At 49.4% G+C, this 15,631-nt stretch overlaps 1 protein-coding gene across 1 annotated transcript; it reads right to left on the minus strand.

The window, feature by feature from the left end:
- Positions 1 to 2,421: 2,421 nt before the first annotated feature.
- Positions 2,422 to 6,801, minus strand: EMX2 (empty spiracles homeobox 2). Its single transcript, XM_044660177.1, has 5 exons — positions 5,667 to 6,801; positions 2,892 to 3,076; positions 2,732 to 2,840; positions 2,584 to 2,657; positions 2,422 to 2,496 (listed from the first exon to the last, which is right to left on the minus strand). The coding sequence occupies exons 1-5, from the start codon at positions 6,058 to 6,060 to the stop codon at positions 2,422 to 2,424; spliced, it is 837 nt and encodes a 278-aa protein (XP_044516112.1). The 5' UTR covers positions 6,061 to 6,801.
- Positions 6,802 to 15,631: the final 8,830 nt, after the last annotated feature.

Here is a 15,631-nt window from a genome sequence, read left to right on the forward strand (position 1 = left end):
GAGAGAGAGAGAGAGAGAGAGAGAGAAGGGGTAGAGGGGAGAATGTCACACAGTAGAAGCAATATGTAGGTTCAGGCCCCAGTGACACCTTGTTCCTCCAGGCCTCTGTTCCGAATAGCAGCTTCCCTGTTCCTATGAGTTTCAGGATGTCTCCTTTTGTAAAGCAGTGAAATTTAAGATGCCAGTTGTTCGAAAGCTTGGGAGCTCAAGGCCAGAACAAATCAGACTCGGTGGCCCCTTATCCCATCTGAAGAAGCCGGGGAATTCGGTTCCGAGGCAAACCCAAATGATTGAAAACATGCCTGGGGCCCCTCTGCTCTTGGCTCTCCAGACTGACTAAGGCAGGATCCATCCAGAAAGTGCGTCCATAGCCTGTAAAGCTGGGACAGGCTCTGGCGAAATGAAGACCATAAACGTTCTCTCACCTCCTGTTGTTCTCACCATTAGCATCATCGACAGGGACATCGCAGTCTGAGTCTCTGATCTAAACTCAGGTTGGGTGTAGGAGCGGGGGCTATCTGGCCAATCCTTCGGCAAAGTGGGCCGGGATGGCAGCCGCTGGGGCTATCAGTCGCCTCGGCTTTAGGCTTTCTCCCTGCCTCCTCCAGCCTAGCCCCATCGAGACCAGTCCCCTAGCCCTCTCTCCCGCATTTTCATATTCCCCAAAAGTCTCCCATTAAAAAGCTGAGCGGGAACAAGGGTGAGTTTAATTTGCTTTTAGTTTGCTAATTGAGGGGGAGGATGGTTCATTTCTCCACGCTGCTCTCCAAAGGGAGCCCGTTTGTCGAGATCGGGGGGTTGACACCAAGACAAAAGACTCCAACCAGCGTCGGAATCAGGCCGGACAAAGACCACCTTAAATACAGCTTTCTAGGGGGAAATAAGCCGGAGCTGTGCCTTGTTCCGAGAACCTCATAAAAGTGGAGATCCCCTGTTCTGTTTTGTCCAGGGGACATTTTAAAACAAAAAGTCTCAACCTCTTATCGTCTCAAAAAAAAAAAAAAGTGTTACAACTTAATCCGCCCAGAAAACGTTACTGTTTACGAGAACTTTGAACCAGCCTAGTGTTTCTATAGTACAGTACAGCTTACTGTAGTTGGCCCCCGCCCCCTGCACAGGCCCAACCCCCAGCCCCTGTCCCAGCCCGGACAGCACCTAGGCCCCCCAGGCCCAAGCTCTAAGAAGGCAGGGAGGGGGGGAAGAGGTGGGGGGAGAGACCGAGCAGCTCTCTCTCTCTCCATTAACAAAATGGGGGAGGGGGGAAATGATATAAACAGCAGAAACCCCCAACAGCCGCCACAGTTGGGGCGAGAAACTACTCAAATGGCCCCACTCTGGCGGATGGTGTCCTTCCACCTGGCATCCGGGTCCCTAATAGGTAACACGTCTCCACAGATGTGAGCACCCGAAAGGGCTATACAATGTGCAGAGAAGTGTCAGGGCAGAAAGAGCACGGGGCAGGTGGGACAGGAGGAGGGAGGCCGATCGTTGCTCCTTTACCCACCTCGAACTAAAAAAACCTCAAAGGTAAACTAAGCTATCGAACTCAAACAAGAAGCAACTTCCACTTCTTGGCCCATCACTCTTAAATTTGTGTGGATGCCTAGGCCACCTCAAACAGCTCTTTCTCATTCTCTCTCTCTCTCTCTCTCTCTCTCTCTCTCTCTGTCTCTCTCTCCTTTCCTTCCTCCCCAAGGCTACGGTCTCCACCCAGTCTCCTCTCAGAAAGGGGGATGCTCTCTCCTCACACTCAAGAGGGTCTGTTCCCATCTGTCCCAAAGCCACCCTACGAGAGCCATCTCTCTCTCTCCTGCCCCTTCCCGGACAGATTGTCCCACACTCGCCACTACCACCGGCTCTACCGGGGTAGGCAAAGCTTGCTTCTGCAGACTGCGTGGAGCAATGTCTGTGCTGTAGATACATGCCATGAAGGGCTCCAGACAGGAGTTGAAAACCCATTTGTTAGGCTGCCTCCTACAAACACAACCTCTGGTTACCCAGACAAACCAAACACTCGTCTGTGGCCCATTCTCCTCTATCTCCAGTCAGCCCCTTCCTTCGAGCAGCCGCCTTGCCTTCTTACCAGCTTTCCAGGGACTGGTAGAGCTAGGGTACTGTGGGGAGGAGGAGGTTGGGGAGGGGAGACTCCACACTCTGCCCAAGTTACTAAATTCAAAATAAATAAACAAACAAATAAACAAATAAATAAATAAAAGGCGAAATCCTCTCTAGCCGATCTCTGTGGAATCCAAGGCTCACTTCGACGCCCCGCAAACCACGAAAGACACTAATTTTACCTAATGGATCGAAATCAATCCAGGCCCGATCTCCCTGAGCCTCAAACACACAAACACAACAAAACCCAAAACAAACAACAACCAAAAAAAAAGGTCAAAATCGAGAAGTTTTTGACCCGAGATGTCAGTTCAGATTGTCCAAACTCCAAGCTGCCTCAAAGCGAACATTCCGCTCATCCCGAGTCTGGACTTCATTTTCCTTCTCAGGAAAATGAGGGGGTTGAACTAAAAGATCTCGGAGATTCCACATCCCTGCAAGCCAGGCTCAGCACACCTCCCACGCTACCCAGTCGGAATTCCACCGAGATTCCTTGATGTCCCCCTCTGTGCCGGCTCTTTCTCTGGCGACTTTGGAGTAGCCTGCTTTATTCAGAGGATGTGGCCTCACTTAGTGCAGTTGGGCCATTTGAGACAACAGAAACCCTTAGAAATACCTGGGGGCAGGCGACCATAGCAGGTCTGCCTCTTCTCTTCTTGGGCCCCCATGCCAGTCTTCCCGACGCAGGCCTGTGACCCAGGGATTGCCTGAGCAGCACGGATACACTACCTCCGTGACAAGTGGGACGTTATGCCCCTCCGAGCATCTTGTCTTACCTGAGTTTCCGTGAGGCTGAGACTGTGGGCCAGCTGTTTCCTTTCTGCTCCCACCACGTAGTGATTCTTCTCAAAGGCATGTTCCAGTCTCAATAATTGGGACGGGGAGAAGGCTGTTCGGATCCGCTTGGGCTTTCGGGCCAGGGCGTTGTGCAAAAGGAAGCTTTCCGGGCTCGTTTCATTTCCTGAGAAGTAGGGAACAGCAGAGTTTCTATTAGGGACCCAGGCTTCGTCCCCTCACCCCTCCCAGGGCACCACCGCCACTAAACCAGGTTGGCAGGGTCTGGAAGGGACCAGGCAGCCTTTTCCCTAAGTCGGGGAGAGAATTCTTCTCTTCTCTTCCTATCTTCCCCTACCCCAAAGAAAACATTCCTGCTTCATTGGAGCAGGGAGTTCTTCAAGAATGGAAAATAGGAGGAAGCAAAAAGCTGGACCTTCACCAGCTTTCTCAGAGCACAACCGTAATAATTCGGGTTATTAGAAGTAAGGGTCAGGATAAATTATTGACGATTGGGTGGGGGGGCGGAGAAGAGCGAAAGAAGGAGAGGAACACCTTGTAACTCCAGGCATCTTTTAAAAGTCAGACTAAAACGAACTGGTTCAAGGAGGCCTGCTCCTTTCCTTCCTTCTGTTTCAGTATAGCCCAAGTGCCGCGGCAGGAAACAGCCCACAAACTCGCTCGTGGTGGCCCAGAGCTGTGACCTGCTAACTGGACTAACCTGCCCACTCTCTATAGCTGAGAAGGGAGATTGGGGGCGGGGGTGTAACGACACTCCAAGCTCTCCTCAGCTCTCGACGAACCCGCGTCCCCAACTTTCTACAAATCCCTCGGGTTTCGGCCTGGTATACGACTCGACTCGGCCTCAACCCAAAGCCCGGCTCAGAAGGACAGTCTGGCCGGCTCAGATTGTCCGAGCTTCAGCCAAAGCCAAAGCTACAAAGGGAGCCTCTGGTGCTCCTAGCGCACTCAGATTCCCCGCTTCCTCCTTTGACCTGCCCCATTTCTTCCCGGGTTTCTTAACTTGTCACACGGGCCTAGGAGAAGAAAAGAGACTACGGCCCGGCATCTTTGGGCTCCCATTCGGGGAAGGGATTGGATGGAATTTTTTCCCCTCATTTAACTTCTTCGCTCGAGCTGGAAAAGCAGCAAGCTGCGATTCCCATATTTTCCAACGACTGTCTTTACTTATTATTGTTTCATTATTCATATTTAAGATGGGAAGGGAGAGATAATCTATCTTTGCACGCCGGGAGGAGATTTTAAATTTAATCTTAGCAGCCTGCCGGGACTATTCTTTTTCCTAGCTGAAGTAGCTCTTTTTGCCTTCGATTCCCAGGCACCCGGAGAAATAACTTTTGTGATCGAAAGTTTGCGTCATTTTATTTTGTTAACGTTGATCCTTTTGCACATAGTCTCTGTACTTCGGGGGGGGGGGTCCCTGGCTATTATTCAAATAACGGGGGGAATCTTAAACTTTACTAGGAGATCCGTAGAGAGTAATGGGTGAGAGATCTCTGCAGGAACGATACACTTAAGCCAAAAACACAGTACAACAGAAAGCTATAAACAAACCCAAACTCAATGGTCAAGTTCAGGCAGAGTTTAGGGAGATTTCGGGTCAGTGAAAAAAAAAAAAAGAAAAAGGAAATATGCAAAGAATGACTGAAGGCGGAGGACACCCCTTCTTTACCTCCAACAGCAGGAACATTAAGGGTTAATCTACGGCCAGCTGCGTTTTGATCGACTGCGCTCAAAAGTGGCTTTTCCCCCTCATCTGATTACTAATTACTCTTGCTACCTAAACCCTTTCCCGTAGGTTGAGGTCTCGCTCTCTTTCTCTCCCCAAGAAAAAAAAATGAGAGTGAAAGAGAGAGAGAAAAAAAATTTTAAACCAACCAAACAGCCTACACTACAGACCCTTATCTCCCAACTGGGTTAATTTCTTTTAAAGAAAGAAAAACAATAAACGAGACCAAACCCGCCTTTCTGTCGTGGCTCCAGGGCGCTGTAATTTACCAGGTCTTCGCGAGCCTGACTTCAGACGGTGATTCCACCCGATTTCTAACTTCCTCCCCACATTTCTAAAAATCTAAATGAAATAAATGGACTTTATCGAAGAGTGGTAGGGAATCCACTCCAAGAGATGAAGAGGAGTCAGTGGCCGGGGTGGTAGGGTGGTGATCAGACTGAGACTGAAGGAGGTGTGGCGTGCAAGGTAAAAGAGTTTCTAACGAAACCGAGGCAAAAGTGGCTGTCCCAGTCCCAGTAGACTGCCTTATACAGCCCCAGAGCTGGTGCAACAACTGAAAGTATTGAGGTAGAGGGATTGGGGGGGGGGGGGGATCGGTTTAGAGAACAATCTGGCTCGCAGCTTTCCCCTGCGTTTACCTTCACACAATGAACACGGTAGCTTTTTCTCTTCCAGTGCCTCGCCAAACGTCCCTCACTGAGCCCCTCTTCGGACTATGACTATTTCTCCGTCCTTCTCCCTTTCCCAAAAGGGTCACCTCGTTTTGGGGAGGGAAAGAGGAGGAGAAAACGAAGTAGCTAGAATCTCTAGATCTCTTTCTGCTTTCATTCAGTGAGTACAACTTTTCTACTGCAAGACTTCAAAACCCGGGAGCCCGGATCCCCGAAGAGAGAGAAGAATAAAATGCCAAGGCCTTTCAACGATGCATTCCCAATCTGGCTGCGTCCGGGCCGGGCTCTTGGGAAAGTAAGGGAGACGGGGAAGTTGAGAAGGCGAGCAGGGACCCAGGCAACGTGGCACGTACCTTGAAATCTGTGGCCCAGATATCGGTACCTGTGGATAAGCCAGGGGTAGAAAGTGGATGGGTCTCTCTGCTGCGAGGCGAAGAGGGGGTGGGGCGAATGCGAGGAGGGCAGGGGGTGTGCAGCCAGGGCGTGCGGCGGCGGCACGGGGTGGACCGGCACCGCAGGATTGGGCGGGTGGGAGACGGCTTCTGCAAACACCAAGTCCGGGTTGGAGTAGACGCCCCTGCCGGCTGCCGTGTGGAAGCCGTTGAGAAAGGGGTTTATGGGGCTGGAATTGGCATAGCTGAGAGCCGCCGGGCGGATGGGGTCCTCGGAGCGCGAGGCGGGCAGGGGGTTGTCCTTGGCCACCAGCGACTCGATGGTGAAACAGCGCTTGGGCGCCGGCTGGAACATGCTGCGCCGCCGAGCGAGTCCTGGGGGCTCCCCCGCTCCGGAGCGTCAGCAGTGCGCTGGCTCCGATGCCGAGTTTCGGGGAGAAAAAAAATGATATTTTTTGTTGTGCTGTCGAAAAGGAAAAAAAAAGAAAAGAAAAGGGGGAGGGGGGAAGGAGAGGCAACGGGAAGGAGCCCGAAAATCTTGAACCAGAACGCACCCAAAGATGAGAGAGGGGGAAAAAAAATCCTTCCAGAAGAGTTTGCAGGCTGGGATGGGGAGGGGTATTTTTTTTTCTTTTTGGCGAGGTAGCGTGGGGGACCCAGAGCTGCGGGCAGAGAAAAGAAGGGGGGAAAAAGTTTCTCGAGGGAGAAAAAAAAAGTTTCCTCTCTTCTGCAAAAGGCGGGCAGGGCACCCTAAGTCCAAAGACAATCCATGGATGTACTCGGTTCTTCACAAGTTGTGCAAACGATTTGTTAGTTCATGAGCCTAATTAGTGCGGGGATCACATAAACAGCTTCCTCTGAAGCCTGGTAAATGGCTTGATGATTGGTCGCTATTACTCGCCTTGAGGTGGAAGGGGGGAGACTCTTTAAAGTGCGTCAGAGGGAGGCGAGCGGCTGGGAACCTGGAGGGCTGGATCCGGGCCCGGAGTGGAACGGAGTCGGGGGCTGCCTGTGCCGCTGCTCTTGCGATCTTCGACTCTGCGCCTTCTCCCAGCGCTCACCGAGGCGGCGGCAGCTGCAGTTTCTTCGCCTTCTCCTCCTCTTCCTCTTTCTTCGTCCCCTCCTCCTCCTCTTCCTTCTTCTTCGTCTCCTCCTCCTCTTCCTCCTCTCCCTCCTCCTCCTCCTTCCCCACCTCCTTCTTTTTCTCCCCCGCCTCCTCCTCCACCTCTACCACCACTCCCTCCGGGGCGCCCAGGTCCCAGCAGAGTCCCCGCCGGCCGCTGCCGCCGCCACCGTCCGCAGCTTCCCCTCCCAACCCGAGCCAGCTGCCGCGGGGGCAGGTAGGAGAGCACAGATTCCTCCCGCGCCCTCCGTCGCTTCTCATTCCAGACTTGAGCCCGGGGGAGGAGGGAATGGGACGCATGGGGAGGGCTAAAGGGGGCTGGCTTGGGGTGAGGGTGGGAGAAACTATTATATTTCTCCGTCCCCCTCCCCCTCCTGAGGGCAAAACTTAATGTTGTCTCCTAGGCGAAGAGTAAACTCTCAGAGCTGTCCCCTCCCCTTCTCTGCTACACCCCCCCCCTTTTCCAAACTTGTATTCCAAAAGGTCTCTGGGACAGAGAGGGTCCAAGTGACCTTGCCCCATTAGGCATTTGGCAAATTGATGCCCCCTTCAAAGGGCAAACGGAGCCGACTACTAAACTCGTTCCTTCTCTTAATCAAGACACCCATTTTTCTTCTCCCCGGTGGTGATTAGTACCTCTACCTTCCAAAGACCCAGCCCCTCCACCATCACACATATAGACACTTCCTTATCAAAGTCCTGGGGAAAAGAGAGGTCGTGTGGCCGAGGTAGATGCAGATGCAGTTTGTGTCTTAGCGGTAATTGTTATTATCTTTGTTATTAACATTGTTGCTAATGTCATTTATTAAAGCATCTACCTCGGTGCCCCACCCTGGATTGTTAATTGCTATGTCTGGGAGAGCACTGGGAGCAGTGAGAGTGAGTCGAATCTCAGGTTCCAGTCAGGAAGAGGACTAGAACAGTGAGAGTGAGTTGAATCTCAGGCTCCAGACCTTGTCCGTATTTTCGAGTTTGCCTTTGGTTTTGGGATGATTTTAGGGCTGAGTTCCCTCATCCCTATTGGTTAGCGCCGAGGAATAATTATGATCACATCCCGAGGCTGCTGGCTGCTGCTTACTGTTTATTGGTAGTTAAAGATCTATTATCTATTCATCAGCCGCCTCTTTTTTCCTTTTTTTTTTTTTTTTTTTTTTTTTTTTGCCAATTACATTCTTCTAAAGTGAAGTACCAGCAGGTATTTTGCACGTTTACAATTAATGATAAAAAAAAAAAATCTGGCGTACTTTAAATCTATTACGCCTTGGCGGTGTAATTTATCTTAAGGACGCAGAAATGCTTGTGTTGAGTGAATAGGTTGCCGAGGAACCTGAGAGAAAGTAGACCGGGAGGGGAAGCCGGCAAGAGGGTGACTGGGCGGTGGGATGGGGGTGGAGGCTAGATAGAAATAGAAGCTTGATATACACATTTTGAGGAGGCGACTACAGAAAAAACTCCCGTAGACCCGGTGTCTGGACACACATTTCTGCCGAAAGTGATTATCTGAGGATCTCTTTTGCCCAGTGGGTGACCCTATCCCTCACACACACCCTCATCCTCTCATTTCCCCTTCTTCATTTATTTGCTTGTTTATGGATTTTTTTTTTTTTGGTTAGTGTTGGCGGCAAAAGGGACTGGGAATGGGGGTGTCTTTGGAAATCTCGTCAGAAAATTGGATTCTACATAATATATTGGACATTTAGGGCTTAAATATCCCAACACATTAGTGACTGGAATATCGGGCTAAAAAGTTTTCTTGCATACCCCATCCTAAACTCGGCGATTTCTGTAACTGGCGCCGACTTGCAAGAGCATACACATCTTGTACCCATACACTCCACCCATACACATACATATCCAGCTAGTAGAGAAAAAGCGGTTGCCAGAAGATTCCGTGGTCTCTTTAGGGTAAACCCCTTACCTCCCCACCCCCATCACTGCACTTTCCCAATTGCTTTCGTAGCTGGGAGCTAACGGAGCAGGGGTCGTGTCCTGGGTTTCACCCTTTGCCCAGGGCTGCCCCTCCCCCCCCCAGGGAGTTGGACTGCACCTGGTGGTTTCCTTGAGGGCCTGAGCTGACTGAGAAACTGGGCCCAGCTCCCTGGAATGGGGGTACTTGGGAGAAGAAATCTCTAACCTGCATGGTGCTGTTGGAGTGTGTGTGTTTGGCAAGATGGGGTGGACCTAGGAGACAGGTGACAGGAAAACTGATTCCCTTAGCCTCTCCTAAAAGAAGGAAATAGTCCCATCCCCTGCCACACACTAACTCCCTGCCCCAGCCTTCACCCCATCCCACTATCCATTATCCCACGAGCATATGAAGTCAGAAGTCCTTCAAATATCCTAACTTCTCCAGTTAGGAACAGTAAAGAGATTTGCTGCAACTCGGAGTGTATCCTCCGCGGTTGTGTGTGTGTATTTATGGGAGCTTGTGGCAGTGGGGAGGAGGGAGAAGCGTTGGAAAGCACGTTAATATCATAAAGAATTTTTAAGTCTAAGTTTTAGAATGGACCTGACACCCAGGGGGCCATAAGTGGGACTCTGTAACCCCCAACAGTTTTTCAAATCAAAAAGAGACACAAAACTTGGGCCTGTTGTTCCCACGAAGTTAACCAGGTCCAGGCAAGAAGAATTCAGAGAGTCTGGGGATAGAGCTGAGAAATACATCTGGGCTAAGGATGGTGGGAGGAAGTCTTCTTTGGAGAGATTTTTTTTTCTTTTCCCACCCCCTCCAGTTTCACAACCTGCCCACTTGCACTCATTTGTAGGTCAGTGCCACAGGCCGTGGGTCCCTAGGCTCTAGAGCCCCGTGTTTGGAAATTTCTGGTGAGGTGTAGCCTGGAATTGTCCGACTCAGTGGGTTCTGGGAAACTCATGGCTGGCTTAGATGAATTCAAATCAGTGGGATCTGGACACAAAGCACCAAGGACTACCCGGAAGATGCTAAGACCCAAATAACCTTGGATGTATTTTTATTTATTGGCGAGGATTGAAGTGGGAATGATGGGTGTGCAATTACAAAAGGTATTACTGGGAACCAAAGAGTCGGTAGCATCATCCCCAACCTTTCAGGCCCTGCGAGCTGACACTGAAAAGCGTTTTCTAAAACTCCCCACCCTGCACCGGAGGAGGCCTCGGATACCCAGCTGGTCCTGTGGTGGAGCAACTGAACCCCAGAAGAATGGACCCTGGAAAACCTTGCACCTTTCTTGCCCTAACCTTTCCTGGATTGCCCCGTTTTCTGGACTAGAGGCGCAGTCACGATTTCGGTTTGAAATAGATTTGGGTCACACCGTCTTTGTGTGGGTACTCTGCCTAGAATGGGCCACGGACTTCAGTGACTCCTCTTGTCACCAGCCTTCTCCCTTAATGCATTTCATAGCGTTTCCCACAACTCGGAGATCCGCAAGAGTGGTGGTGGGAAGGGAGTTATTGTTTATAAATCACCCCCGACCTTCTTTCCAAAGTGAATTATTTACCGAGAGCCAGGCGAATGCAAAACTCGCCCGAAAGCGGCGCAAATGTCCTGGTTTTGCTTTCCCTGATACGAGGTTTGGGGAGTCCAGCCCCTGGGTGAGACGTGTGCCCGTCTTCTGTCTACTGTGTGTGTGTGTGTGTGTGTGTGTGTGTGTGAGAGAGAGAGAGAGAGAGAGAGAGAGAGAGAGAGAGAGAGAGAGAGAGAGAGAGAGAGAGAGAGAGAGAGAAACGCGTGTGCGTTGGAGGGAGGAGAGCAGGTAGGGGAGACTATTAGTCTACTAAACACACAGTTTAATGCGCTTCTTATGAGCCCTAAATATCGATAAATAGATTTCTCCTAGTTCTCAGTCCTCTGACGGCATATTAAGTACGGATAATCTATGGTAATTCATGCGCCCGTACCTCGGAAGCACAGGGGACGGGTTCACAAGTTAAAGACCCGCGACATGAGGGAATCCAAAGGTGAGTTACTCATTAAAGGCCAGGGGAGTCTTGCTTGGCCAAAGCACGAGATCGGGAAAGTTCGGGGCACGCAGTCTAGCTGCTTCTCTGCGTTCAGGTGCTTCCAAGGCCGACTACTGGCTCACTCCAGAGTCTCTTCAGAAATCTGCAGACTAACAGGTGGTGACTTAGATGGCGCAGCTCAGCTCAGCGCTAAAGCTCTGTTTGGAGAGCTTGCCACTATCCCTCTTCGCCCTCGATTTACCCAGCCCTATCTCGAACCCGATTTTGTCCCAGGAATTAGGTCCTTGACCCCAGCGTAGCGGGTGAAAGGATATTTCTGCGACGAGTCCGTGCGTGAGTGCGTGATGACTTGGAGAGGGTGATTGGATCCAATCAGAGCGAAGCTGTCCCCTGAGCCAGTAGGGTCAAAGGTGTGCGGAGCAATAGAGACTGAGGCTATCATACAGAATCAGAGCGAGGTTGAGTCTTCCAATTCTGAGAAACGCAAATAGGTCTAAGTACAATTCCATGGACTTTCAGAAGTGTACTCCCCTGTCTGCACGCCCTAGATAAAGTCAAATTAACTCTATAGACACCAGGCATTAAATTCCTTCACGAGAGGGCCATTTATACTGAAGAATAATCGAGTCTTAAGAGTTCAAGGCAAAGGGTAGACTTGGGTTGAGGTAGCCCCCCCGGGACCAGTTCTCTAGGTCTTGGTCACTCCTTTACCCACCATGGGGCACATTTAACAAGGCAATGGGAAGAGGGAGGCTCCCTTGTCTAGGTTCCTTAGATGTCTTTAAAAAGAAGTCTGTCAGAATGGGATTTCAGGACCGCGATCTTGTTTTTTCCATTTCGTTACTTTTCTCAGATCCAGGTTACACTGAAGTAAACTCTTTCATGCCCGAAGAGTTGTTATCAAGGGCAATATTCGGTGTGTATGTAACCTATGGCATGATGCAGACCCGAAGCACCGTGTGTTTAATATGTGCATGTACATTTATGTTGGGATTAATTAACTGAGACGTTTAGAGACAAATTCAGGGCACACTTTAGAGTGCATCACAGTGCGCTGATGGCATGCTATAAATTCTGAGTAAGGGTATTAAAAAGTGAAGTGGGCATCGACTGGGAGATATCTAGAAGGGCTCCCTAATTGGTCAAATTAACCAGAGAAGGTCTTCTGTGAATAAAGGTATCAATTGATTGCATTTCATTCCATTAATTTTTTCCTGCTCTCTTAGTTTCTCAGCACACAGGGAGAGGGACGGTACAAATGCGAAAATTGGAAATTTAATTCCCCCCACCCCCACCCCGGTGACATGCAAATAAATAAAGGAATGCCCTGCTCCCCACCTCTTTGCGACTTAGGCAGCTCTCGCTCGCATAGGAGCCAGATTGGTGTGTGAGCAGCGCCGCCTACTGGTCTCACAAGCACGAAACCACAAAAGAAGTTTGGAGGGACCTGCCCTTTCAGAGTTCTCAGCAATCCATCCATTAGCCGCTGACTTTTATCCTTCCGTACACCTCCCCCCTTCCCCAGCCCCACCCCACCCCCCAGCCGCTCTAGAGCGCAGATGCCCAGTGACTGAGCAAGGGTGACTGGGGGAGAGAGGAAAGAAAGCGAGGTGGCCTCTGCCAAGGACAAAGAAAGTTGCACTTCTTCCTTACCCCCAACCCACAGCCTCCCAATTCTTTATACCTGCTGCCAAGAGTCCCACCCTGAGCGAGTGTGTGCGAGCCGATCTGAGCACTAAATCCGTCGGCTCCAGCGTAGTGGACTTATTGTGATTCACTTTACAAAATCCCGGGAAGCTGGTACGCTCTTATAACTAACATAAGGTCGCTTTAAACAAATTATTCTTCGTTTTTCCCCTCCACTTTTGGGATAAGAGAATGAGCCTCACTCCCGTCCTGGCCACGCCTCCAGGTCAATAGTTGAGGTGCGGCGAAAGTCTCGAAGGACGGGTTGTGCCCCTGCGCCCGAACCACAGGGGCAGCAAAAGGAGCAAGAACGTACTGGACGTGGCCAACTTAGTTTCGGATGATTAAAGTTCTCTCCTGTCTGCGCCGTTTTGTCCAACTATTAGCGAGACAAAGTAGTTCAGTTGGCATTAGATCGGAGGAGGGAACGACATCTTGGCGTCCTCTGTCCCCCCTTCCTCTCCTGAGAGATAACATATTCCTTGAGGGGAAGAGAGGGAAGAAGAGGACAAAAGCCAAGGGACAGTTTCTTCCTGAGGCTCGCTCCGCATCCCCTCTTCTGTTTCCTTGCCTCCCAGAGAGAGTCTCATCGCCTTCAACTTTCCCAGTATCCGGAAGCTCTCTCTCTTCTTCTCCCAGCTCCAAAAGGTGTTTATGCACGTAATGTGGGTAAATAGAAGCCGAACACCTCTTCTGGAAACCCGTATAGAGTGAACGTGCTGGGTGAGCTGGTTGCTTCGTGAGGTCCACAGGCAACCTGGAGGTGCTGATTGAATGGCTTATCCCTTCCATTCCCTCCCCCGCCCGAATGACTGGGATGGCTCTAGAAACTTTGATCCCCAGAACGCTGTTCAGGGAAATCCGGCTTTAAGCAAACAGGTGAAGCCTTTCCTTTCCTCAACCAATATCTTGGAGATTGTGCTGCATCTCCTTTTGGAGGCCCTACTCCTTACCATCGATTTAAATCTCCTCCTGCTTTCATATCTCTCATAGTTTTCCTCCGCCAGGAAAAAAAAAATTCAAGGACAAACATTAAACTCAGAAGCGAACTTTGGACTTTGTTTATTGAATCATAGTTGTCCGATCTCTTATTTTCTTTTGCCGCTTTTAAACTCATGTATATACCTTGGGACCTCGAAGCCCCAACCCCCACCCAACCTAGCATATCTTCACTTTCCCATCTGACAAGACTTTAACATTTAAACACGAGTGAAGTGGTGGTTCCGGTTCTGGCCCAACTTCTAACTAACTGGGTTTAGTCGCTTTTAAAAAATCCATTACAAGATCGAAGAATGTTAACTCCGATCGAGACTCTAGAGGTCATCCAGCCACCCAAGGGCTTCCTTTTACAAATGAAAGCTTCAGGACAGAAGGGGAGGGCGACTGGCCCAAGGTGACACAACTATTAAGTGGCAGAGAAAGAATTCGAACCAGATCTTCAGAATCCTTTGACTCCAAGTCCATTATAACTTTTCTTGTCCGGGTCCCATTCAGCCCCACTCCTATCCCCCCTCTACCTTAAGCAGGCGTTCTTTCACCTCCTCCAACTCCTATTAAGGGTTCTAAGGTTTAAAAAAAAAAAAAAAACACTCTTTCTCCATTATCTGCTCTCAATCTAATTTGGGATTTTCTGCAATATGGAGGAAGGAGACAAAGAAGGAAACTACAGCCAGGTCTTTAAATAAGGCTTTGATCTTATTTAGAGAGTTTGGAGTTGTCTCCATTTCAGTGGGGGAAAGAAACCGGAAAAGAGGACTCGACTTTTTTTCCCCGAGTGGCGGTATTCAGTTTGTTCCTAGGCAAATTCCTGGATACTAAAAGATTCCCCACTTGAGAGTCTCCTGGGTCCCAGGCTTCTTTTTCCTTTCTCTGTTTGGGCGCCAGGGGAGCCTTCAGAAGAGACATGAACAAGCAAGTAACCACCCCAGTGGCCAACCACTCTGGAAGGAGGGTCCTGGTTTCCTTTCTATTTTTTCCACTTGAAATTTCGTGTTTTCTGTCAAAGACCCAGAGGTTGTCCTGGTTTAACCCTGACTTCGCAGAGTCCGTGGTGAGTGAGTAGTACTCTAACCCTAATTTCTCCCCTCCCTACAGGAGATGCCGGAACAATGAAGCCCAAACGCCTGGCACAGTTTTTTAGCTCTCTGGTTTATTCCAGATCCCGGACTCGGGCAAAACCACAAAGCTACATCACAATTTCCCTTCATTTCATAGATCTTTGTGGAATGGATTTTGCTCGTCTTCCCTGGTTCCATTGGTCTCTCCTAGACAACATTTGAATATGGGAAAGACCTTTGATTTCTTTGATAACTCTAATATGGACTAACATTTATATAGCACTTTTAAAGGTTGCAAAACTTTTAAAGTATGTTTCCCTTTGAGCCTCAGAACAATCTGGTGAGGTATGCAGATATTCCAGGTGGTATTTTTATTTCCACTTTAGAGACCAGGAAACTGAGGCTCCGAGATGTTAAATAATTTGCCCAAAGTTACAAAGCTAATAAATGAAAGAAGCTGAACTTAACGCAGGTCTTCCTATTCCAAGTCCAGGACTCTATCATATTGAAGACACTCTTTTATATAACACTGACATTTACACAGCTCTTCCTATATAATTTAATCTTCCCAACAGTCCCTTGAGTTAGTTACTGTTAGTCCCATTCTGCAAAGAAGAAAACAGGCTTAACTAGGATAAATTACTTGCTTATGGTCAAATAACAAACAAGAGTCAAAGGCAATTCACAAAAAACATGCATTTTTTTTAATTAGAGGAGGAATTTGAACCCAGATCTTTTTCTATTCTAGGTCTAGCTCTTTTGCAACAACATTAGCTTCTTCTCTAGATAACAATAAATCCCTCTTTCTCTGGAAGAGAAATATTGGAAATGATTGGGGGCCTAGGAATGGAGGCTGTAACTTTTTCGTGAGTAAATCGTATCTTTGTCACACCACTGGTAGTCTGTAGTAGTGAAAACTTGTAAAAGGTGGGGGTGGGTAGACAGAAACAGAGAGGCAAAGATAGAAAAAGAGACAAAGTGATAAGAGAGAGGCAGAGAGAGACGGAAAACAAAGACGGAGAAAAAAGAGAGCCAGAGACTTCAGGATGGAAAGTGAATGAAAAGACTTGCTCCTTTCCTTCCTCACCCAGAGCATCCTCGAACTGGTTAAAGCATAGACT

The sequence above is a fragment of the Gracilinanus agilis genome, chromosome 2 (assembly GCF_016433145.1).
Source record: "Gracilinanus agilis isolate LMUSP501 chromosome 2, AgileGrace, whole genome shotgun sequence".
NCBI lineage: Eukaryota > Metazoa > Chordata > Mammalia > Didelphimorphia > Didelphidae > Gracilinanus > Gracilinanus agilis.